General features: G+C 39.9%; 2 protein-coding genes across 3 annotated transcripts; one reads left to right on the top strand and one right to left on the bottom strand.

Moving 5' to 3' along the window:
* Window positions 1–1,894: 1,894 nt before the first annotated feature.
* On the top strand, window positions 1,895–7,435 carry c23h16orf89 (chromosome 23 C16orf89 homolog). The gene is made up of 8 exons (XM_073495244.1): window positions 1,895–2,121; window positions 3,066–3,218; window positions 3,976–4,126; window positions 4,835–4,952; window positions 5,363–5,525; window positions 5,692–5,796; window positions 6,032–6,121; window positions 6,303–7,435. The coding sequence occupies exons 1-8, from the start codon at window positions 1,941–1,943 to the stop codon at window positions 6,404–6,406; spliced, it is 1,065 nt and encodes a 354-aa protein (XP_073351345.1). The 5' UTR covers window positions 1,895–1,940; the 3' UTR covers window positions 6,407–7,435.
* Window positions 7,436–8,032: 597 nt separating this feature from the next.
* On the bottom strand, window positions 8,033–22,150 carry ift70 (intraflagellar transport 70). Of its 2 annotated transcripts, none has more exons than XM_073495242.1 (19): window positions 22,036–22,150; window positions 21,446–21,511; window positions 20,499–20,708; window positions 19,771–19,827; window positions 19,480–19,615; window positions 19,227–19,331; window positions 18,843–18,971; window positions 16,705–16,754; window positions 15,968–16,120; window positions 14,881–14,946; window positions 14,653–14,706; window positions 13,846–13,911; window positions 13,428–13,504; window positions 12,788–12,995; window positions 11,163–11,234; window positions 10,739–10,842; window positions 9,978–10,056; window positions 9,128–9,257; window positions 8,033–8,603 (listed from the first exon to the last, which is right to left on the bottom strand). In XM_073495242.1, the coding sequence occupies exons 1-19, from the start codon at window positions 22,081–22,083 to the stop codon at window positions 8,467–8,469; spliced, it is 1,947 nt and encodes a 648-aa protein (XP_073351343.1). In that variant the 5' UTR covers window positions 22,084–22,150; the 3' UTR covers window positions 8,033–8,466. The 2 variants fall into 2 exon arrangements, with proteins under 2 accessions (XP_073351343.1, XP_073351344.1); XM_073495243.1 differs by having other exon boundaries at window positions 13,428–13,498.
* Between the last annotated feature and the right edge of the window lie 2,828 nt (window positions 22,151–24,978).

Below are 24,978 nucleotides of genomic sequence, written 5' to 3'. Positions count from 1 at the left end.
CGCCGCCATGTTTGTTTGTGATTTGTGATGACGTGGCTCAGAGAAGGAGGAGGAGCTTCAGATTTAAAGGGACCGCAGAGTTCATGAGGCGTTCAGGGCCAACACAACATAACTACAGTGTGTTATTAATAATACAACAAAAGAGAGTCCCTTAAAATAAACTCATAGATTATACATATCATAATAATACTGATTATATTATAATATAGTATCTGTGTGTTTAATATTGTTTTTACTTCATCTGTGTGCCATTTTAGTAAAACCTCTAAAAGCCCTCTGGCTTTAAATGTGGAGTTATATTTAGTTTTTAGAATATCTATCGTCTATGAATTGAAGTAACATTTTAAAATTGAGCTGCAAACCCTACCCTACACTTTTAAGTGTTTTATCTTTATTTATTTAGTTATTTATTATTATTTTTCTTTAAAAAAAATAACCTTTCAGAGAACATTTAAGGGAAAATAGTCTCAAAAATACTCTTTAAAGAACATTCCTATAACATTCTCAAAGGTTCCCAAAAATATAACATTCAGGGAGTCTAAAGGGAATGTTGGAGCTATTTGTTAGTTTTGGTTATTTTATTTTTTTTTGCTAATAACAAGTAGTATTTTCTAGTTTCTAGTTTGGTTATTCTAGATGTTTGCTTTATTTACATCAGAGTTTGATAGCATTTTCTATTGTTAGTTATTTGTTGAGTCTAATTATTTCCTTGTTTAGAATGTTAAGTTTTGTCTAGTTAGTATTTTGTCTTGTTTTTGTTTTATTTAGGAATTTGGGGAACACTGTGGGCACCTGAGGTTGTATAGGCAGAAGGATAGGTGTAGGACCATGATGCACCTGGGTGGGCCTTTTGTTTTTTACCAGAGCAAGAGAGGCGTTCAGGATCCATTTGTTCTTTGTTTGTTTGCTTGTTTTTTGGAAAATAAACCATGAAAACCAAAAGGAACGTTGAATGGACATTGAGCTTCTTTTGCCTGTGTAGTTTGATTTAAAGTTTGATTTAGATTATTTGACAAATGGCCGCTGCGGGGAACATTCCTGTTTTGTTGGTAATTTGTATGATTTTGAATTTGCTGCTACTATATTGTCTTTATATTATATATTGTACCACATTTCTGTGTGCATGTTGTGTTCATACAGTTTGAAAAACATAAAGTTTGAAAAAAGGTTGAAAGTTCAAATAACTTTATTTAAATATGCAACAAACAAACAGAGAATATGAGTCATAACTCTGCACACAGGCTTCATATCGTTTATAGAAAGAGGCAAAGATGGTATAAGATCAAATGAAAAGTTTAAAGGGAGAAATCTTTTATTAGTTTAGTTTCTGTGGTAATATAGTAAAAGGCTATAAACCTTCAAAATAAAGTTTATTTGAAAGAAACAAACTATGAACTGTGATGAAATCCAAGAGTTTTTTCATTAGATTATATTTTAAAAAATACATTAACTTCCCTTTAACATGGTTTTGGACTTCTTCTGACACGTTTTAAATTGTTATTAAAACTGGATGTTCCCTCATGTAAGATCCTGCAGCACTGCAGGAGACTGGAAAAACGGAAAAAGTGCTCGAGCAGGAAAACAAACAAGTCTGATCTGATAGATTTCGATGACTTTTGCTAACAGTTTTGGTCAAGAGAGCAAAATTATCATCAGGAGGACGAGTCTTTGATTTCCTAAAAACAGTAATGTGAGGATATGTTCTGAGGCTGATTATGTGTCTCAGATAATTAAGAATAAACCACTTTACTTTTTATTTTTTTCACCTTCTCAAGTTTGGGATTTCGTAATTGCAGCCCCTCTGACGTCACGGCTGTTTCCTCCCCCAGCCTCCCCCCTGTGTGTTGCGGAGAGTCAGCCTGTCCTGTCCTCCCCCGCTCCTCTCTGTGTGTTTCTGTCCGGAGAACAACTGTCCACACTGGGATTGTTCGCGTGAGAAGATGCGGGCGGCGGGGCACCAGCTGGCCGCAGTGCTGGCTCTGTTTGCCGCAGTGTCCGGCGGCTCGCGGGCGGAGGTGATCGATGACATCCTGGGCAGCCTCTCCCGGGGAGCATCCTTCCTGGAGCGGCAACACGAGCACATCAACCTGGACGGGGTGGTCGGGTTCCTCATGCTGCAGGGTGAGTACACACACTGGTCCCGGGCTGGAAAACAGACGCGTCCCGACAGCTGCATGAAACATCTGGAGGAGATCTGCAGCTTTCTGTTTGTTTCTCCTGGCTGGGTCAGACCCACTGGGCCATGTTCTGGAGAATGTGCGACAGATCTAAACTCTTCAACAACATCACGTTTATTTAAATGTGAGGACCTTGTTCTCAGTGAGGGAATGTAACTAAGTACATTTACTTACTCATATCAGATATAAAGTAGTTGCATAATGAGTATTTTTACTTTTGCTACTTTAAGTATATTCTGATGGTTTAAACATTTCAATGCAGGACTTTTACTTGTAACAGAGTATTTCTGCACTTTGGTATTATTACTTTTACTCAAGTACAAGATGTGAGTACTTCGTCCTCCTCTGGTAAAGTACACACATCATTGTAATATTAATCCAAACACACTGAAAGGGAACATCAATATTTTACTTTAAGGACTTTAAGTACATTCTGTTGACAGTACTTACACACTTTCACTTCAATACACTGATAGAAAGTAACTAAGTACATTTACTCAATTACTGTACCTAGGTATACTTACAACATACATGTACTTTAATTGAGTATTTCCATTATCCAGAAAATGTACTTGAAGTATTCAGTGATGGACTGCAACTAAGTACATTTACTTACTCATGTATTTTAATAATGAGTACTTTTACTTTTGGTACTTTAAGTATACTTTGATGCTAATACTCTTGTACTTTTAGGTAAATATTTAAATGCAGGACAGAGTATTTCTTCACTGTGGTATTATCACTTTTACTCAAGTACAAGATGTCATAATTAAGATTGTGGATCGTGATTCAATAGATCGTCATATTATATTTTGTCCCATACAAAGAAAAGTGTTTTAACTCCGACCTCCTGATCCTGATTCTTCTTCTGTCTGTTTTGTGTCTCAGCTGAACTGAAGGAAGCGGTTCGTACGTGGCCTCACAGCGACCCGGTCAGCTGGGCTCAGAGGACGTCCGCCGTCGCTCTCGTCAAACGTCTCGATCAAAGCTTCGAGAAGGCCGTCGCTGCCCTGCAGCAGAACGACCCCAAATACTACAGAGGTGAGACTTTTTCAGGTTCATACTTTTATTTTGTCTTTTAGAAAAAGTTTAAATGCTTTAATGTTCAACAGACACATTATTCTGTCTCATACTGTCGACTGCTGCAGCACCTCTCTCCGCCCTCTGTCTGAACGCTCTGTTTTCGCTCCTGTCGCTTTAAGAACCCCCCTCCCAAAAGGCCCAGTCTGCTCTGATTGGTCAGCTCTCACAGGCCTGAGCAGGCACCGGCCACCATGTTTCCACATCAGCGCTGCTGTGCTGGGGGGCGTGGCTGAGGGCGGTGACTGAATCATTGTGACATCACAGCGTCACACAAGTCCTGACGGCTCGTTTAAAGGCAGAATTTATGGATACGAGCAGTGTGGAGCATTTTGATACTTTCACAGTATTTATGATGCACTTAGACCTGATAATAATTAAAAAAGAAATCGAATCTCACTTTCTACATGTAAACATGACTTTAAAAACACCTCATATCACTGGTCGGTAAATTTCACGGTAAGTAGCTGCTAATTAACAAGCAACATATTTGAAATTTCTTTCAAATTATTGTGGTCACTGGAGGTTAATCCAAAGGAATTACAAATATGTTGCTTGGTAGTTACCAACTCCTAATGAAATTTCTTGTAAAATGAGGTGTTACTGTTCTGATCTTTGTGGAAATAAAACAAAGCAGTATCTCCTCGTGAGCTCCCGGCACAGGTTTTGCTTGTTTTTAACCGTGTCCTCCGTCCTTCCTGTCCTCTGTGTCATGCAGAGTTTGAGCCGCTGCTGTCGTGGACTTTCTGGTTGATTCCTCAGGCGTGGAGCGCCACAGATCCCAGCCTGGTCTATCCCTCCACCATGACCACCGAGTGCTACGACGAGCAGCTCAGCGACAAATGTCTGACCCTGCTGCTGGGAACCTGGTACCAACACACACCGACAGAGAACAAAACACACTGCGGCATGACTTTATTTCACCACAAGACATCTGAGTGAAGGAGGGATGATGGAGGTTAATCTAAACCAGACCTAAACAACAGAGAAGGAAGATGTGAAAATAATCATGTTTCAGTTTGATTTAGTTACTTAAGTCTCCTCTGACTGTGCAGCTGTGTCCTCAGAGTGATGCCTGTCAGGTCGTCCTACCCTCTGATTGGTGGAGCTCGTTGGGGTCACATGCAGCCTGAGAGGATCTGCAGATGCCACTCAGGCTAAAAATAAATTTCCATGTCCTCAGAAAGAAGAGAAAAAATATTTAAGGAGTATAAACTCACAGTTAATATTCTCTGAAAATGACGTGAGGGTTTTAGAAACAGTTGGTTGATCAATGGAATTTAACTAATCGAAAAAATCTTCATTTATACGGTGAAATCACTCGCTGGTTCCAGTTAGTCAGAAAATCAAAAGTGAGGATTTGCTGCCGTTTCTGTTCATGTCATTGTAGGTTTTTAATTTCAAAACAAAATCTCAATAAGCTTCTTTTAATTTGAGTTTATCAGTCACAGAATCAACTTATGAAATATTCCTCTCCCTCCCAGCATCCTCCAAAGAAAGACAAAACAAAAAGTTAGAAAACTTTTTTCAGTATTTCCTCAAAGTTCTGTCTGAACCACGTGTTTGTTTCTGAGCAGGAAGATGAACGGGACGCCGTGCATCGTCACCAAACCCTGTCGGGACACCATGACTCGTTTCGGTTGTCCTCACTACTCTCTGTCCCACCAGCTGCTCTACTTCATGATCGCCAAAATGGTGAGATGGATGCTGAATCATCACTCTTCCTATTAAAAGCAGTCCGCTGGTCTGCAGTACACTCCTGTAACACTGTTGGACTCATTATGGACAGTTTAAAAACAAGAGATATAACAGTTTTTATTCTACACTTCTTCTTTTTAAAACCTGGGGCCAAATGTATAAACTGCATACATACACATGAAAAATTTACTTACGCCATTTTCCACAATAACAAACCACAGAGGGAGAGAATATGCGTACTGGTAACATCTTTAACACCTTGTAGGATAACATCTATAGTTTAAAAACCTTCCTGTAAACACACTTCAATGTGGAAAATTGGTGGACTTCCCCTTTAAAGGAAGGACTAGAGTCACTGCTCTCATTATAACCTCGACTGAGCTGCTGACTGTTTGTGTCTCCCTCAGAAAGGCTGCACCAACCTGCTGAAAGGAGACACTCGAGCGTCCCGAGCCAACATGACCGACCGCAGCTACGAGAAGATCTTCTGCTCCAACATGATGAAGGCCAACCAGGACATCATCAGAGACGGTCTGACCGAGCAGACGGTCGACATCTTCATCGAAAACAGTGAGCGTCTTCTGCTTTTTTCAGCTTGTATTTTAACAAGATCTCGACTATCGAGCTCTGCACCATCAAAACATTCTGATTTAAAAGGCAGAATGCTGAACAATGTAGAAAAATGAAGGTCGTCCAAAATGTTTTTGACCTGCGTTCCTCTGCTCTCCTTCAACAGTCCTGATTTGTGGATTGGCCGGTTTCTCCGACTTCTACAAAGCTGATTGGCTGCAGCACATCCTCAGGCTGCAGGACGAGGAAGTGGGCTGCTTTGGGAGAGACAGTGAGTGTTTGAACAGCGTGATAATAATCATCTTAAACTGTTTAAATTACCACCTCAGCGTTGTTTGGCTCCACCAACCAGTTATGTTGCAGTTATTTTTAAGTTATTCCATAGTTTATATTACGTTTTTCAAGATTTGTGGGTCAAACTGCTCACCCACAAAACCTCAGCTGAGATGCTCCATGCAGGAGCTGGATAGACGGATGAACAGCTGATTTTCTGTCTGTTTTCTCAGAGAGCATCATCTCTCAGATCATCGGAGACGAGCTGCTGGAACAGCTGCAGCCTCACAGGAGAGTGAAGAGGAGGGAGAAAATACTTCCAGGTCAGTTTGTGAGGGACAGATCTGATGAGGCTTCCTCTGCTCAGAGTCATCGCCCTCTTCTCAGTTTGTACCCCACTGATTCCTCGTCCTTCGAGGAGTCTACTGGAGTATTTTGTGACTGTGGTTTTGGTATTTTGTTATTTCCTCAAACTTATTCCCTTCCTCTTTCTTCCTGTCTCAGATGGTTGTTCCAGTCACATGACGGCTGTGGCTGTCGGCGCTCTGGGAGGATACCTGAACTACTACCTGACAGAACAGGACATAACGAAGAGGCCGCTCTCCTGAACCACCCCTCCAACCTTCACCCTCTTCACACGTGTTCACAATATAAAAACCTTGTAGATCATCAGGTAGAGCTGCTCTTCACCGCTGAAGACTGGCTTCTGACACAATATGTTGTTTTATGAACATAGTCCCGTGATGACAGTGCTGGAGATGTGGCTTTTTGGGCACAAAATGAAAACAAAATTTGGTTTATAATGGTTTTAAATACACTCTACTTATGTCTCCTGGAAAGTCATATTGTATTCTACGATTATAAAGATAAAAACGTGTTAGTTTATTCCACATGTGCTGAGTCTGACCGACAGCAGATGCCATTTGAAGGTAGTGATGCTCCAATCTCTCAGGAAATTATGAAAATTAGCTGTTTTTCTTTACAAAGAATTTGAGTAGTTTAACAAAAGGGTTCATCTGATCTCCAGCAAACTATCGTCCAATAACAGTTCACGTTCTGTCCATGTGGAGCTGTGAGGCAGGCGGTGTCTTCAGGCAGTCATTTGGCTGCTGATCGCTAAAGAAAAATGCTAAAGAATATTATTTTTTTATTTTCTACAATAGACAATTTTTTTGCATAAAATCTTCAGTCATCCCAGCTACTGTAGCTCAATTACTTTTGTCTGTATCCATCTATGGTGTAAAATGTCACCTGTTTGACGGCCCGTCATGATGTGCATTGTTTTACTCCTCGATGTAAAATCGCCTTTTACTTTGAGAATAACCAACTAGTTGTTCGGAGAAATCTAACAGTGTCGGGTCCAGATTGGAAAACAACATGTGTAAGGCAAGGAAAAGGCGTTTATAGCTAAGTTAAATGAAAACACGGTTGTTCACGCAAACATGAGTAGTTGTGTGAAAATGAGAAGAGTGTAAATTTGGCATGTTTGTGGACTTGTTGGTTGTGGAGAGTTATGCGTCATCAGACTAAATCAGGCGATGCAGTTATTAGCGCACAGTTATGGTTAGGAGCTGGTCTTCTGCTCCTGGTTTGGGTCCACAGAGGTTTTCTCCCTCCGTTTGAGGCACGTAGCAACATAGTAGAAACTTGGAGATATTTGGCAGACCATGAATGTTTTTGAATGTGTCTTTTTTTCACCTTTACGACAGAATCTGCTTCACCCGACAGAACGTGTCATGTCAACCGGCATTTATATAAAACCACGAGAAACTCCCATTATAAGCATTGTAGTAGTCGGCTTTATTTATAGTTAAATTTATAAATGTAGTGTAGACAGCTTGAACAATACTGTTGACTTCAAATGCTGTTTCTGTGTTAGTTCCTTCCTGCAGGATCTGTCTGTAAAAATGCCTCAAAACAGGAACAAATCAGATATCAGCCATTAGAAACCTGATTGGAGCATCCCTATTCAAAAGGTTAAGACATATTTTATGTAGCTTTTAAGAAAAATACCTGAATATTTTAGTTTTTAAAAATAACATTCTTTATTTTCTGTAATTTATGTTTTTTCTGTCACAAACATTTTGTCTTCTGAATATAAAACAGGGCCAGAAGGCAGCTGTACAACCAGCACTGACCAAAGAGGAAATATGCATGAACTATGAACGCATGTAGATGAACTTACATACAAAAGCTCTCATGTATTTTATGTTAACAGAATAAACAACCAATAAAACAAAGTGTGCTGTGTTATGACATTAAGTAATAAATACAGATCATCTCTGACTTTAAGAGGCTGAAGTGTAACAGTCATTAAGAAAGAAAGAACAGAAACTGATTATGTAAGATCTGTTTCTGCCAAAACTCTCCCAGCTCAACTTCAAAATAAAAGCTTCCCCTGGGGTGTGTGTGTGTGTGTGTCTGAAGGAACTGGACTGTTTTGAATCCCAGAAATATGAAGCTTGCACAGCAGGCCTTCTACGTGTGTGTGTGTGTGTGTGTGTGTGTGTGTGTGTGTGTGTGTGTGTGTGTGTCTGTCAGTATACGTGTGCTGTTTGTCTCTTGATTCCAGCCATGAAGACACAGACAACATCTCCTCTCCGTCTGCAGTCAGTGATTTTACAGATCAGCAAACCTCACACGTCACAGTGGCACCTGTGTGATGATGTCACTTGTTCCAGCCAATGACCTCGTAGAACAGCGCCTTGAGTAGTCGAGCCTCGTAGGTGACGGTGTTCTTGCCGATGTGAGTGTTGATCTCCTCCAGAGGCAGCTCGATGATGGCTGGAACCTCCTTCCCGTACGCTGGAGGCGAGACAGAGAAAACAACCTCAGCAAGACTTAAAGGGCAACTCCACCAATATTCCTCACTGAAGTGTGTTTACAGATTGTGGGGAGGACGACTGCATGTGTGAAAAAAGTAGTAAAAAGCCTTTTGTGGCTCCAGAGGAAGCTGAATGTCGTCTGATAAATTGCCTACAGCGATGTCACTCAGTGGCTAAGATGCATTGTGGGTAATGTAGGCGCCAGGTTTTGAAAAGAAAGAAGAATGTGTTGAATAGAAAAGGTGATATCTGGTTCTGTTGTACTGATTTTAATAATTTGTTTTTAAACTGTCCATAATGAGTCCAACAGTGGACTGCTTTTCAAAACCCAAAGCTCACATTACCCACAATGCAACTGAGCCACTAAATGACTGGTTCATTAACCATTAAAAATGAAATGACACCAGAACTTAAATGCAGCATTTTTACAGGTCTGTGTTTGTGTGAGTGTGTGAGTGTGTGTGTGTGTGTGTGTGTGTGTGTGAGCGTGTGAGTGCTGCTCACCCTCGCAGTGCTCCAGGAACTGAATACAGTCCTGTACCACAGTGTCCCTCAGCATGACCATGTGTTTGGACATGTTCTCCAACAGAGAGAGGAAACATCGCTTGGCGTAGAACCATGTGTCCGTCCCCAGCTACACACACACACACACACACACACACACACACACACACACACACACACACACACACACACACACACACACACACACACACACGTGTTTTGAAGGGGCACTGCAGTATAATATGATACATTATGATATAGAATGGGATGTAAGATATAAGATGAGAAGTAGTAATATAACACAATATGTAGTATAGTACAACAATAACATAGAAAAAGTCATGCTAGCGTCTAGTCATGGTTTGACCATATAGGACAGTTCTTAGCAGAGACGTCTTCCTTCAGAGTTCAGACAGCACGGTCGGGTTGTGAGAAGCTGCTCGCCAGGCTACACATTCCTGAACTCCTCCCTGCTTTCACTGTGAACGTGACTGTGTGGTGGTGACTGTTGTGAGGACGAGAGGGGGAAACACTCAGGATGACGGCTTGTGTTCTCAGCTGGAGCTGAGTGGACTCAGCTGCAGCCGCAGTCTGCTGTTGTGACTGGACCGGATCAAAGGTCCCAAAAAGAGCTGCTCAGCCTCGGAGGAGTCCTGGAGGGCTCAGAGGTTATTTTTGGTCCCGAACTTGAGCTTTCAAGTTTGGCATTTTAATGAGAACGTGTTTATGATCTCCTGTCCGTCGCTGAAAATACTCCATCAGAAAATAACAGCCAAACAACTTTCCTTAAGAATGAGATGAATGTAATCTGTCATTTCAGGGCAACCGTGAGAACAATTAAATGGCCGACCTTCTTGTTGTAAGGCTCCAGGCTCTTGATGACACGAGTGATGCCGAAGTCGTAGTTCCCTTTGGCACAGTACAGCGTCCTGAAAGACAAACACAACGTCTGCATTGCTGAGTGGGATTCAGATTCATTCTTGACCTCAGGAGAAGATACAGTATGTGTTTATGTACAAAGTCATAGTTTTACTAACTAGTTTTTCAAGAGCTTTTGATCAGATCCCACCTTCTTCCTTCCTCATTGAATGGAACTTGCTCAGGTGTCATATGACCTGTTGTACGTATCGCAATTGTCTCTTGAAAGATTATATCTCGATGCAGAAAAGTCAAAACGTTGGTTTAATTTAATTTTCAGTTAAAACAACTGAAATGTGTCAGTGTCACATATGGGGACCAAAAATGTTTAATATTAAATAACAAATAACAAACAACAAGTAAACCCAGGTATGTGATTAGCACAGGACATTTTGAAATATAAACTGCAGGAATGACATAAAACTTAGGATGAACCAGGATAAAATCCATCAAGAAAGAACTATTTCACAAAGGAGTTTGGGCGTACACATACTCTAAAGCAGGGTGCAGTGGTGAAATATATTTCTAAATTTATGAGGTTCCTGGAGCAGAAATGAGGAACAAAGCAGAGCAAAGGCAGATTATAAAATGCTTCACTCACGACCGTCTGCTGATAAAAAAGCCTCCAGTGTAATCGGACCATGAGTCAGTTTACTAGCAGGGTAGAAAAAGGCAGAGGAAGCTGGAACTCACCCGATGACCAGGTTGACGATGCAGAGGTGGAAGACCTTCTTGTCGGGGTCGTCGTAGGAGATCTGCTCCTCCTCTTTCTCGATCTTCCTCATCAGCTCTTCAGCCTGTTACACGAGGACAACATGAAGAGGAAACAGAGGAGAGACAAGACTGATGCATACTGTGACGACAAAACCACACGAGTCAGGAGAATGTTAATTAATCCTGTAAAAGTTTTCTCCACACGGACACACAAAGAGTCTATATTTACAGCAAACCATGAACGCTTATTAGTTTTTAAATTAAATGACCAAAAAAACATCTGTCGTCACCTCAAATAGAGCTGAAAGAAATATTGTATTACTTACTGAAGTTAAGTTAGCAAAAGTTTATTTTAAGAGCAGTCAGCGACCCTGTTCAGTGTCACTGTGTTGACCTCACGTACCTCTTCATTCTGGCTGGTCATGATGTAGGACACACACAGGTTGGCCAGAACCACAGCGCTCACATTCAGGATCTACAGTGGAACACACACACAGACACACACACACACACACACACACACACACACACACACACACACACACACACACACACACACACACACACACACACACACACACACAAAAACATTAATAATCACTTTGTTAACATTATGAAGGACTGGTGCCATATATTTTTGGCTCATTTAACAGAACATGTCCAGTCAGCACTCAGACCTTTTGTTGAAACCGACCCAGAGTTCATGCAACCTTCCTTAAACTGATACTAGACTTTTTGAAAAAGTTTCAGATTGGAGACTTCAGTAAATGTGTAGAGACATGATGTAGAAACTAGATCTAAAAAAATACATCTTCTTCTTCTTCTGGAGTCATTTTTGTAAGAACATTTTGCCTTTGTGTCTAAATAATTCAAACCTGAAGTAACGCGAGGAAAGGGAGCCCAGTCAAGTTTGACAGTAAGAATAAATGGATCTGAAAGTTGTTTTGACACTGAAGAGGTCGTCCAAGAAACCAGGAAACAGACAAGGATTAGAAAATAAAACCAAATATTAGCAGATATTGAGTTGTGGTGTGAGGACACCTTGAACTTGGCATCTGGATTACTGACAGGTGAAATGTTTACTGTGATCGTCACCTGTAAAGTTTGTTATCACATGTCAGGCTATAACAAAACCAGTATTGGTTGTCTGTTACTATCAGTAGTATTGATACTTACTAATAAAAAGCAATAAAGTGTTTTTTAATGAAAATCATTCACATTAGAAATTAAAACTGTTGAGATATTAGAAGATAATCGAAATAACTGGTGTTATTTCTCATCAGAACAACAAGAAAAAACATTTTTCAAAAATGTTTCAACTGAATTTAAGATGTAAAATGATATTTTAGTTATTAGACAAGACTATTCTAGAATGTAGAGTATCAAAATATTGATACATATCAGTTCTGATTAGAAACTGTTTCAAGAATCATTGTTCGCAGTATTGGTACATCTACACTAGCTGCACATTGACATTGTATCGAAGTTAGACATTTCAGTATTGTGACACCACTGCCAGGATGTGAAGAAACCCTGCTGAACAATGCTGCTCTGATGAAATTAGTAATTGTCTAATATTTTGCACCTCTTCAGTTAAGAAGGGTAACACTCCAGGGAGTGTACTGTGACTTAATTTTCTGAAAAGTCAAACTTTTCAGATGCCAAAAATGTCGTAAGCCCCACTGCAAACAATCAATCAAAACAAAAACCGCCACACAAAAACAACAACAGCAGAAGGTTTGTAAAAACAGAAGTCATGCACAGATGTGAAGACACTGCAGAGATCAAAACACAGCTGTTTGGTCTCTGTTGTTACCGAGGGTTTGCACTTGCAGGGACACTCCTGAATGTTACACTGCTCCACCTGGACAGAAAGGCAAACTGTTGAAGGTTAGTCCTCCAACTGTCAGTGAGTGTTTACTTCAAAATGCAAGGAAGGGGTCGAGTGTTATAATAAATCTCACACTAATAGTCTAAATCTCCCTCCATAGTCTGCATGAATGTGACCTCCAGTCCTGAACCACTCACGTTATCGTAGTGCTTCTTGACGATGGGCTCGTAGAAGCCGATGGCCTCCTTGTACTTGTTCTGCATGAAGAGCACGTGGGCTACGTTCAGCTTCCAGGTGTCGTCCTCGTTACAGACTTCCACCGACTTTCGGAAAATCTTCTCCACCATCTGGAAGTTCTCCCGGTTCCAGTAGATCTTGGCCTGGGCCATCAGGACCACGATGTACCTGTGGAGAGAATGGGCCAATCACACAGAGAGAAATAATCAGGTGGGAACTGCAGAGGAAAGAACTGGTGTTTTCACATTGAGTTCCTCTGTTCCTGTCTGTTAGCTGGATATCTTTGACATTAACAGTTTTTAATAGTCGCGGATAAAAGAACCTGAGCTGATTGGATTTCTGACGGTGAAGAGTTTCTTGTATTTTTCCAGTTTATCATTCAAGATAATTAAACTGAATTGATGTTACAACAGGAAACATTATGTGTGGAAATTATTGGTGTCCCAAAAACACATTTCTTTCTTATAAATATTTCTTTCAAGTTATGAAAATTGTTACGAAAAGGCCTTTCAAAGGCTTTACTTTTCACATCTCACCACTGTGTGTGTTTCTGTGTGTGTGTATTTATATATATGTGTGTATGCGGGTGTGTGTCCTCACTTCTCCTGCATCAGGTCGTACTCCTGCAGAGCTTTCTTCTGTCCCTCGTCTTCTCGAACCAGCCTGACGTCCTGCAACTTAGAGAAGATGGACAAAAATGACCTTCAACCAAAACTCTTTACACCAAAATCTACTGTTTATCTTGGCATTTATAACAATTACAACATTTTGAGAAGTCCACTTTTAAGAGTAAAACAGTGTTCGAGATGTCTGGAAGGGTCGGACAGAATTAGCTGCGTCAGCGGGCATTTGCAGCCAATTACAGGGTGACATACCTTAATATCAGCAATATCTTTAGACAAAATACAAACCTATGCAATATAAATATAATGCCATACAAAATACAAGAGAAAGAAATAAAGAAAGCTGTATAAATGTGTAGAGAGGAAGGGGGAGGAGGGGGAAGGAGGTAAACAACCTGCTTGGCCAGCTTGCGTAACTGCTCCGTCAGTTTGCCGTTCATCTCATCAAACTTCCTAAAAGCCTGTGACAGAAAAGGACAGGAGGTGACAAAAAAGTCAACATGACTTCATCCATGGAGGAAAAAAACAGGAACAAACAACCAAACAACAAAACTTGAGCCCTTCTAGATGTGACTGATGAACTTAGAGCTACACTGTGACAGATATTTCTGTAAATATTCATGAGAGAGAATTACTAAATTGCCTACAGAGGCGGGTCAGGAGCTGGATATAAAGGAGCCGGATGCAATACATATATTAATAGGTATCTAGACATTGAGAATTAAAATTCATTTTATTTATTTTAAAATGATTCATCACTTGACATTCTGTAAGTGAAAGTAGATGCATAAATTATTTTAAAGCTACATAAATGATTTTTGGCCACTTGGGGGCATCTGAAAGAGATTTCAACACGACAGGGACTTATATCACCTTATAAAGTTGTTATGGTGAATTGTGTGCAAACAGTTGCCTTTTTACACGAGTTTCATGGGTGTCTGCTGTTTGATGAGAATGCTGAGACTAAATCATACAGTAAATGCATTAAAAAATACACAAAACAAAGAGCTGAAAGACACTAAAACACTCTAAAAACACTAAATCTGAGGAGAACTGCGAGGTTGGGTTGGTGATTCTCTGTGAGTTCGTAACTGTAAGCATCTCCTCTAACATTTCAAATAGAAATTCAATACATTGTTAATATAAGAAATATTGATTAATGCTGCTATAAATGGTTTTCCAGTTTATTATCTCTACAGTACCTCCTCTGGTGCCGTCTGGCAGGTCAACAGGGCATCAAGAAACTCATACATATACTGAAAAGGACAAAAACACACAACATTAATATGGATCCTGTCATCGGAAACCACTCATGATTATTAAGTACATTTGTGCAGGAAAAACACACAGAAAATGTGCACTTGGATCAGTACCTGATGTGACTTTTAATAAAAACATAACCACATGCATCAGTCCAGCGTGTAACGTACCGGGGAGAGGAACTTGTAGGTGAGATGGGCGTTTTCTGCCAGGACGTCAGCTGCCAGGTCAAAGTACTGAGAGAGAAACAGAGTCCAGCAGTGACATTAATGCCATTTTAATGAAAGACCCACACCCCTCTGCAGCTCTCTGTGTGCTTTCAGCTCTTTCCACTGAGACTCGCACCACATGACTCCAAATCCTTTTAAAAACATTGGGACTCCCTGCATGGACCCTCAGTGGTGTACAGGCTGGTGGAAAATGCTGACACAGTCCCTCATGTAACAGAGGGTGGTGTGTTTTTGATGGAAAACACCACAATAACTCTCCAGAGAAGACAGCTCCATGGGGTGGACGCTGTCATGAAGACCAGCTCAATCTAATATCATCAGAATAACAACCCTGGCGTAAACATGGTTATGACATGACGTTGTTTGCCAATTAGGAGAAATCCAGAGAAAACATTTAGATTTACTCAGTGAAAATAAATTACAGGTGCTGAGCATTTTCAGTTAATTCTCTTCAAACAGGGGTTTCTTTAGGTTGTAGAACTGTATATTGATTTATGATGTCTGTCTTCAAGGACAATTCATTTTCTTTCCTTAATATTCAAGAGAAGGCAGAAAACTCTACTGCTGACATCTCCAAAACTCGACAACTCACACCAAAACAATCTAGATGAATAAACAGTGCTACAGGTAAGAGGAAAAATAGGAAATTTTTGGTTTTGGGGTGAGCTGTCCCAATGCTATTCCACCGGGCTGGATTTTTCCCGGAAAAATTAAGGTGGAATTATGGCACGAAGGAAGCACTTCTGCCTGACAGGAAGAGGTATTGTTTTCCCCGGCCACTATCCCCAGGTAACGGTGGAACAACTGGAATAACTGTGGAAACTCTACACTGCAAAAGAAAAAGAACTCCGCTGATGGAGGACAGTGATAGAAACAGTTTTTTGCTTCAGACAATAGACAATAGGAATCGTAATAATAATAATACCACATGGAAAACGTTGAAGGGGAAGCTGAAAAGTTGTCTATTTCGGCTTTAAGCTATAGTTAGTCTAGGAGCCTGTAACACTTTGGCCGGCCGGTTGTTTACCTCGTGTTTGCAGTAAAGCAGCAGCAGGTTTCCGAAGGTGACGGGCGGGAAGGAGGGCTGCTGCAACAAGAAGGCCAGCTTCTCGAAACCCTCAGACGGCTTTGTGTCCATGTTCAACAGAGCCTGGTTGTGGAGTGTCACTGGGTCCAGCTCCTGCAAAACAAACACATACACACATCACAGTGTGTAGTAAGGGGTATAATATGTTTCATGCCTCTGTAAAATCTTGCATTGAGACAAAACATGAACACTGTGACAACTTTAGTGGGTTTATGACACAAACACACAAAAACAATCATTTAGCATGTTTCCATCTGGACTCTGACCGCACTGAGTATTAAACTCCAGTAGGGGGCACTAGTCGTACACTTCTCTAACTTCTCTCAGCTTTAAAAGACAGTCATGACTCTAGTGGCAGGGACAGACAGGACCAAGGACAGTGGCCCCGTCTCTACATTAATTTTAATGAAGCAGTTTCAAGACGATAGAACTATCATCATTACCTCCGTGTAAGCCTTCACACCTATGGCTCTATTCTAATATTCTATTAATCTCTGTTATCTGCAGGCTGTTAGCGGGGCAGGTCCGGGCAGCCTTAATTCAGATTAGAACTGAATAATCACACATTGCCAAGGGGTGTTGAGGATCCAGCTGCACACACACACACACACACACACACACACACACACACACACACAGTAAGAGTACAGTGGGAGTGAATGGGTGACGATAGTTACCTCCTCTGATCTGGGGGGCATGTCTGTCAAAGCGTCCTGAGCTACTTTTACTGCAGGAAATAATAGAAAAACAGAAACGTCTGTATCAGTGTTTCTCCTGCAGACTTTTCTTTGCAGGATGAACAAATTTAACAGAACAAAGCCTTGAAAATGATCATGAAGAATATCAATAATCAATGCTTAAAGGTGCAATATGTAACAATCAACCAACTGTCGAATGGGGGGCAGCATTTTACCAGAGTAATCGCTAAATGCTGCTAATATGGCTGATATTGCATCAGTAGATATCTCTGCAACACAATACATAGAGGCCTTAACGGCAAAATTGCTATTTTTTCACATTCTGGTGATAATTTTTATTCATTTTTTTTAGGTTTTCTACTAAAACACATACATATTGCACCTTTAAAGATACTATGTGGAGTTTTTCTGCAAAGTTATGCTTTCGTCCAGTGTTTTTCCATCAAACTAACAAATGTGTTGAATGCATTTCCCTCCTAATAAAACATTTGAAAAGCTGATTTGATGCATGTTTAAAATCCTGCATCGTTTACATCCATGTTTCCTTCTCTTGCCTCATAAAAACATTCCTTCATGGCTCTACTAGTGGTCAAAATCTCCTTAAAGAGCCTTTAAGTTGATGTCACATCAAGTGGAAGTATTACAACATTTAACAAATGGATAAATAGACAACTATATTAAATTACAAAGCAATCAAAAAAGATGAAGACTGATTAAAGAGTTTTTAATACATTTATGAACTGATACAAGGTTAAGAAATTTAAAATATAAAATAGTCGCATTTATGGGGACATGAATATGATACAATTCATGAACACATTTTAAGATGCAGTATTGGAAAAGGAACTTTTAAAATAGATTTAATGTATGCAAGTAATTTAATTAGTTTGGGAACCTTTTGTCTCTGGACGTACGTGTACGTCTAACTGTCTAACTGAGACTTTCAGTGTTACCTTGAACCTCTTGTAAGCTCAACATGTGAGCTCATCCCTACAGACTCTGTTTGATAATGTGTCAGAGGCTACAGGAGGGAGGAAACCCCGGCTTCTGAAGATAAAAGGAGGCTCTACAAGTTCTTTCGCAGGTGGATTTCATCCTTTTCTTTCAGATTCTGTCAAGCTCTGTCTAACAAGCTAGAAAAAACCCTGCTCTATGAAAGTGACCTGATTTGAGCAACATCACATCACCTGTAGTTTAATAACAATAACTATTAAAAATCAATGTCGTTGTGACTTGAGTTTTTTTTAAAACAATATTCACAGCTACTGTTATAGTTATTGCTCTTGGTGGGGTTGGTCCTTAATTCTCTGAGGGTTCGTTGCTATGAGCAATAATTTTTATTATCTTAAGCAGTTTCAATACTCATTTACTGTAGTATCAATACACCAGCTGCACTTTCTCACTCTCTTTTGTCTGCCCTGCCTCTTCTCACTCACTCAAGTGCTGTCTTGTCACTTGTCTCACTCGCTCCATTAATGCTGGCATGTACAGAACCTCCTGGTTGACAAAGAAAACAGCAGGAAAGCTGTTTGGAAATTCTTCACGTTTGAGACAAATAAATGAGGAAAGGCAAAGGATACAAGCTACAGATCAGTGCTTACACAACAAGTTTAGCACCTGAATGACCAGGAAGGACTATACTGGTGATGGTTCCTGTTTCAACACCACTGAAGCATTAAATAAGACAGCCCTGTAAACTGTTGTTGATAAGTGTGGTGTCCTGTTGTTGGACAGCCATCTGTAAGTCTCAAAGCTAAGCTAATCCCGCTCAGAGCTATCAGGCCTGAAGAATATCATCAGATTTTCAGTCGAAAGAACAAGATTTTGATTTTGGTCAGAAGTAAATTAACTTAGATGCTGTTGCACTTGACACAACGTATGCAAGCCTTGTTATATTTATCTTTTAATGAAAATCTAAAATTCTGTATCCTCCATGTTGTGTCAATGTTTCCCAGGGGTATCCATATGATATCAGATTGGATATTTTGCAGTTTGTCTTCATTTCATATCAAATAAACTAAATACATAAACTACACGACTTCCTATCCACTTTCCTGCCTCCTGCTGCTTTTACGTTACATGTTTCAGGTTTCAGAGACGCTGAATGAGGTTCTTACTGTTCTTCAGCTGGTATTCGATGGCAGCTTTGAGGTTGGAGGCTTCGATCAGGGCCGTCTGCTGCAGCACCAGCGTGTTGCCCACGCTCGGGAGGTCGATTCCCTCAGTTGTCAAACCGACACTCAGCTCTGGCACACAGAAAAACCATGTAGGTCAAAAAGATCATCAAATAATACAACACAAACATCACCTCAGTATGAGTGGCTGGTTGTAGACTGGCTAAAGTGGAAATTCAGAATGATCAAACAATAGCTTATGATCAACATGTCACTCTACAGTAACTGAGATTAAATGGATTAAGAGGAGTAAGTCTGTCAGTTAAATTAATTACAGTTAAACCAACACAGATGAGATGGAGGTGGTTCACAGTGATGTGGTTTTACCTGGATGGTCTTTGATGCCTCGTTCTATGATCTCTCCGATGTATTTGTGTGCCTGATCGTAGTTCTTCAGGTTGTAGTAACACAAGGCGATGTTGTAGGACAACGCTGACAGAGAGAAGAGGTGGAAACACAAAGAAACACAGATGAACTTTATTCATTACTGGACAGTTTTTGAACCATTCCTAATCTGAAAGCCAAATAAATTTATGATGATATGATTAAAATTTTGAATTGTGTGTCTTTGGAAAATTACCTGGCACGTATCCCAGCACTTGCATGGCCGACATGAACTTTTTACAGGCCTCCTCGTACTTGCCATCCTGGTAAAGCAAACAGCCCATATTGTAGATGTAGTCTGGGTCGTCCTGGGGCAGCTGCTCCAGCATTGACTGTACACACACACACACGCACGCAGGTACAGTTAGACTCACTAGAAAATGAATTAATGTGTGTTTTTGGCTGTACATGATAATAATTTACACCATATTGGACAGAAAAGGTATAATTTGTATGTATTATCAGTGACTGTGAGAGAGCTCGTCACCTTGGCAGCAGAGTAATCTTCCTCACAATATTTGATACAGGCCTGCAGCTTGACCATCTGTGCCAGAGAGAGAGAGAGAGAGAGAGAGAGAGAGAGAGAGAGAGAGAGAGAGAGAGAGAGAGAGAAGGGAGAAAGGTAAATTAGAGACATGATGTGAGGAGCCAAGTGCTGGTTTGACTTTGGGGCAAAAGATTTAAATGCGAACATGAACTCCAGAGTCTGATCCAAACTGTTATCCATAATTCATTCTCATTACCAGGAACTGATTTTTTCTCTGAACAAAATGTACATTAAACATAATATTTCTTCTTTACTTTATTATATTGACAAGATGGAGTTAAATTCCCTTTACAGGCAGCATCATTTGGACTTAGTTAATAAAAATGAGTTTCTTGTTGCTGAGCGATACAGATTTCTGCCCGCTTTATTTAATTTGTTGTGTGTTTACGGCCCATATGCATTTGTTAGGGCACTTCTGTCGAACAACAGCTCCCAGTGATGGAAAGTGTGTAACAGATGGAGGGAACAGAGTCAAACTATTTCAGTGTAAACAAGGTGGAGTTCTTATATCGCAAATTTTAATGCAGCGATGGAACACCTGGGCCCGAAAACTTTAATTTCCTCATAAACAAAGCAGCAAGTCTGAGTGGAGCTGCTGCAAAGGTTTAGGACATACAAGAGTTTCTGAATCCAGTACTGTGTGTGTGCATGTGTGTTTTTGTGAAAACCTTTGTGTGACTGCTGGGGTTGTCAAGCACGAAGGAGGCCTTGGTGGCTTCAGGATAAGCCCCAGCTTTGTACAGAGACTGGGCATAGTACACCTTGTACTCCTCCACCTCTGGGTGCAGCTGGGTGAGCTGCTCGTAGCACTCTGCTGAGTTGGTGAAATCCTGGATGTGATAGTAGCAGTAACCCAGCAGAGACAGCGCTGCCCTGGACTGGGACACGATTGAAAGCAAGAGTTATGTAGTGACTAATGTTTGGAATAAAGTCCTGTTTTATGGATGAACAAAAAACATTATTCTACCCTTTTGTAAGTAACTAAGACACAATGAAATATACATATAGAGTATCTGCAGGTATCAAAGCAGGAAATGTACTTTTAAAAACTAAAAAGAAGTCATAAATAAATGTATAAATATGAATCATTGTAATCCAAGTGGCTGATTTACGTCATGTTGAAACATCAACGAGTACATTTAACCATCTCCACTGGGGCTAAAACTAACGATTATTTTCTTATCAATTAATCTGGTGATTATTTTCTTGATAATGGTTTGGTTTAAACGTGCACTATGTAGTTTTGGGGAAGAAATTTTAATCAGAAGAGAAAGATCTTCATTGACTGATTGTTTTATGCCTAAATAAACAAACTCTTTTTGTTTTCATGACTGAATAAATTGAATAAACAAACTGACCTGAGGTCAAAGGACAACACAATTTCATACTGTTGTACTTTCTTCACAGGTGGCGGACCCTGCCACCTTTCTAGCTTCAAACAGTGCTCTGACTATCAGTAGGCCTATCAGTTGATCGTGAAAACAATCATTAGTTGTACCATGTAAAATGATTAATCAAGGATCTAAACTGTTGCTGATTGCTCAAACAAACCCTCAGACATGTCAAAAACATAACTCTACAACAACAACAACAACAACAACTAGTCCACACTTACCTTCGTGTGTTTTTGAAGTTGACCGTTTAGGATGTGAATTGCTTCCACATACTGGCCGTCTTTGATCTGAAAGACAGATGAGAGTTAAATGTGATGGTTTTATACAGTGTGTTTTATTATATTAAATATCATTAGCACTACCTAACAACCTAGCAGGGAACACGTTACAGACTCCAACTGCTGTTCAACAAGCTGTTTACATGAAGCTAGCTAACGCTATGTGCTAAGATGGGTCGATTATACCTTAAAAACTAGCATTATTTTAGCAAACCATTTAAATTAAACAGGTAACAGTGTATCGTTACGCTGAACTGCAGCACTGATAACGCTGCCGATAAAGTTATTTGACGGGCGCAAGTTGAGGTTTCATTACTAAACGGTTATATTAAACGTAATGTATGCGGAATTTATCAGCAGTTCAACACAATTCCGGAGAGATAATGCGAGTCAAGTGAAACGGCTCTGTTAGTCAGTGAGCAGAAAACACAAGTTAAATTCAACGTTTTTTGAGAGGAGTTTCGTTTACCGTTAGTTAAGTGCAGTTTTGACGATAGCTTGCAGCTAAACCCTCAACCAAAGAATATTCTCACCAGTTTATAGATTGTAGCCGTGTACTCCCCGTCTTTTATAGCTGTCATGACTTCAAACGAGTAGTTTTATCGATGAGAAATTGCTCGAAACGTTGCGTATTCCCAAACTCCTGAATATAGCATCTAGCTAGCTTCTGTTAGGTGGCTAGGTGCTGTTACTTAGCAACGGAACAGACCGGAAACGAAATACGTGACAGACATGTCTGACAGCCAATCGCGTAACAGGATGGATCCAACCTTTTTTTTCTTCAAATGCAACCTTTATTTAACTGTTTACAGAAAGTTTCTTTCTTTCTTTCTTTCTTTCTTTCTTGCTCTCTTTTTCAGGTCTAACATATAAAAAAATATACAGACAAAATATAACCATGAAAGTGAGACATAATAGGCTAAAACTTAGCTCCTTATATCAAATGTTATTTCATGCTTATTGTAACAATTATAGTTGTAGACTAAGCGGGAAGAGCCAGAGATATGACTGAAAGGACATTTCTAAATTTTAAAAAAGGAAGAGATTATTGTGAAAACAAGCAGAATGAAAAAAGTTTAAAATACATTGAAATTAAATTGAATTATTATTTTGTCTTTACTTATCATATCATAACATCTTCTTTCTTTCTTTCTTTCTTTTTCAGGTCTACGTAAAATAAAAAAAATATATAGACAAAATATAACCATGACATTAAGACATAATAGGCTAAAACTCAGCTCCTTATATTAAATGTTATTTCATGCTTATTGTAACGATGACAGTTTGATTTTTGTTATTTGCAGGTCAGACTAACAGGGAAGAGCCAGAGATATGACTGGCTCTGGCTTTAATGTGAATGAGCTGAATGAGCCAAGTGGCTTTATAAAGTAAACCAATATGGACAACAAAAAGTATGTTTCTTAATTTAAAAAACAAAGAGATTATTGTGAAAGAAAAAAATGAGATAAGTTTAAAATAGATTGAAATTCGATTGAATGAGTATTTTGTCTTTATATAAATTCATAACTTCTTTCTTTCTTTCTTTCTTTCTTTCTTTCTTTCTTTCTTTCTTTCTTTCAGCGACTGGTAAAATCCACTAATGATCTCATAGGCTGTGGCTGTGACTTCATCCAAGGGTCACAGGAAGGAACACACACACACACACACACACACACACACACACACACACACACACACACACACACACACACACACACACACACACGGTGGTCAAAACAGATGAAACCAACCAAGGTGCTGGATCTTCGCCCCAAACCCAGACCACACTGTTCTGACCACCGGGCCTCCATAATGATGGGGAAAGGGTAGATGCTGTGTGTGTGTGTTTCTGTGCTTCTGTATGTGTGTGTTTGAAAGTGAGAGTTTTTTATGATGTGCGTATGCATGTGGATGCATGCTTGTGTGCAGCTGGGGTGTGTGTTTTCCTTCTCCTTCTCTTTCTGCACTTTTTGCATGCCTGTCACTGCCTTCTGTTGGGAGTATTGGGAAGCTTTGCAGTAGAGGAGCTCCAAAACAACAGGTTTACACTATTAATACACAGGTATGTGCAGAGAGCAGTATTTTATTAAGATATTTGTACTTTTACTTTGATTTCCAGCTCTTTTGTTTTTTAAAACAAAAACATTCAAAATTGGTCAAATAGCTGAAGTGAAAAAACCTTTTTCTCTGATCATTGTTGCTACTTTGAAAGAAATAAGACTGTATTCAGGCTGCGTAGAAGCATGAGCACCTTAAGTGTAATGCATGCTTGAGATGAAACTGAATGGGACGCTTTATTAATGTTGAGCAGGAATATGAATAAGGCATCTGCCGTTTAAATAGTGAATGACTCTGGGAAATTGTGTAATTCTTCCATGTGCCTTCTTTCACTGCGGCACCAAACTTATTTCATGGTTGCCAGATTGAGTCTGGTTAGAACTGATGAGATTTTGGTTGTGTTAAAGTGCAGTCTCATTGTGGTTGTTTTTGTGTGTGGGCCTGTGTGTGTGTGTGTGTGCATACCTGCAGGGTGCGTTAAATTGAATACAACAAGAAGTGATGAGCAAAACCATCTACGTGTCTCCAGTATGTCTCTTATCCTGTAACATAGCATGCTGTATTACAGGATACGTTAGCATTCAGCTCCAAGCCCATCGGTTCCAACTGAAGACGCAAATCTTTAAAACCACCTCCTAAAAATTCATTTCAGCAACTAATTGTAGTTTTTTTAATCAAATAAACAGGAAGAAATGATCCATTTGTTGGGGACTATTTTCTGCGGTGGATCAATCCACATTTGGTGCTCTGGTGAGGATATCCGGCTGCAGGACAGTGTGTGTTGGATCGAGTCAAAATAAACTACAGAGTGTGTGTGTTCATTGTAAAGAAGGAACATGCCACCAAGTGCAACAGTTTGGCTCAATGATGTGCTTTTAATAGGCTGGAAATCTTCTCATCAAAAATATCCATTTTTGTTGCCACAAACACGAGTGGAAAATTGTTCCAGCGTCTCGGTTTTGTTGCCACCAACGCAGCTGCAAATATCCTGATGTCTCATCAAAAATATCTGGTTTTGTGGCACTATATGGCCGGAAAATGTCCCAACATATTGTTAAAAATTGGTTTTATTGCCACTATCATGGCTGGAAATATCCTGAAGTCTCATCAGGAATGACTGGTTATATCGCCACAAACAAGGCTAGAAATATCCCAACATCTCGTTGAAAATATTCGGTTTTGTTGCAACAAACATGGCTGGAAAATGTCCAGAAACCTTGTTGAAAATATAAGATTTTTGTTGAAACAAAGATGGCTGGCAATATGTTGACATCTCCTCAAAAATATCTGGTTTTGTTACCCATAACCAGGCTAGAAATGGTCCCTGCATATTATCAAAAATATCAAGTGCTGTTGCCACAAACTCGGCTGCAAATGTCCCAACATCTCGTTGAAATTATCTAGTTTTGTTGCCACTA

This window comes from Pagrus major, chromosome 23 (genome assembly GCF_040436345.1).
Source record: "Pagrus major chromosome 23, Pma_NU_1.0".
NCBI lineage: Eukaryota > Metazoa > Chordata > Actinopteri > Spariformes > Sparidae > Pagrus > Pagrus major.
This window is presented reverse-complemented; position numbering and strand designations above follow the sequence as displayed.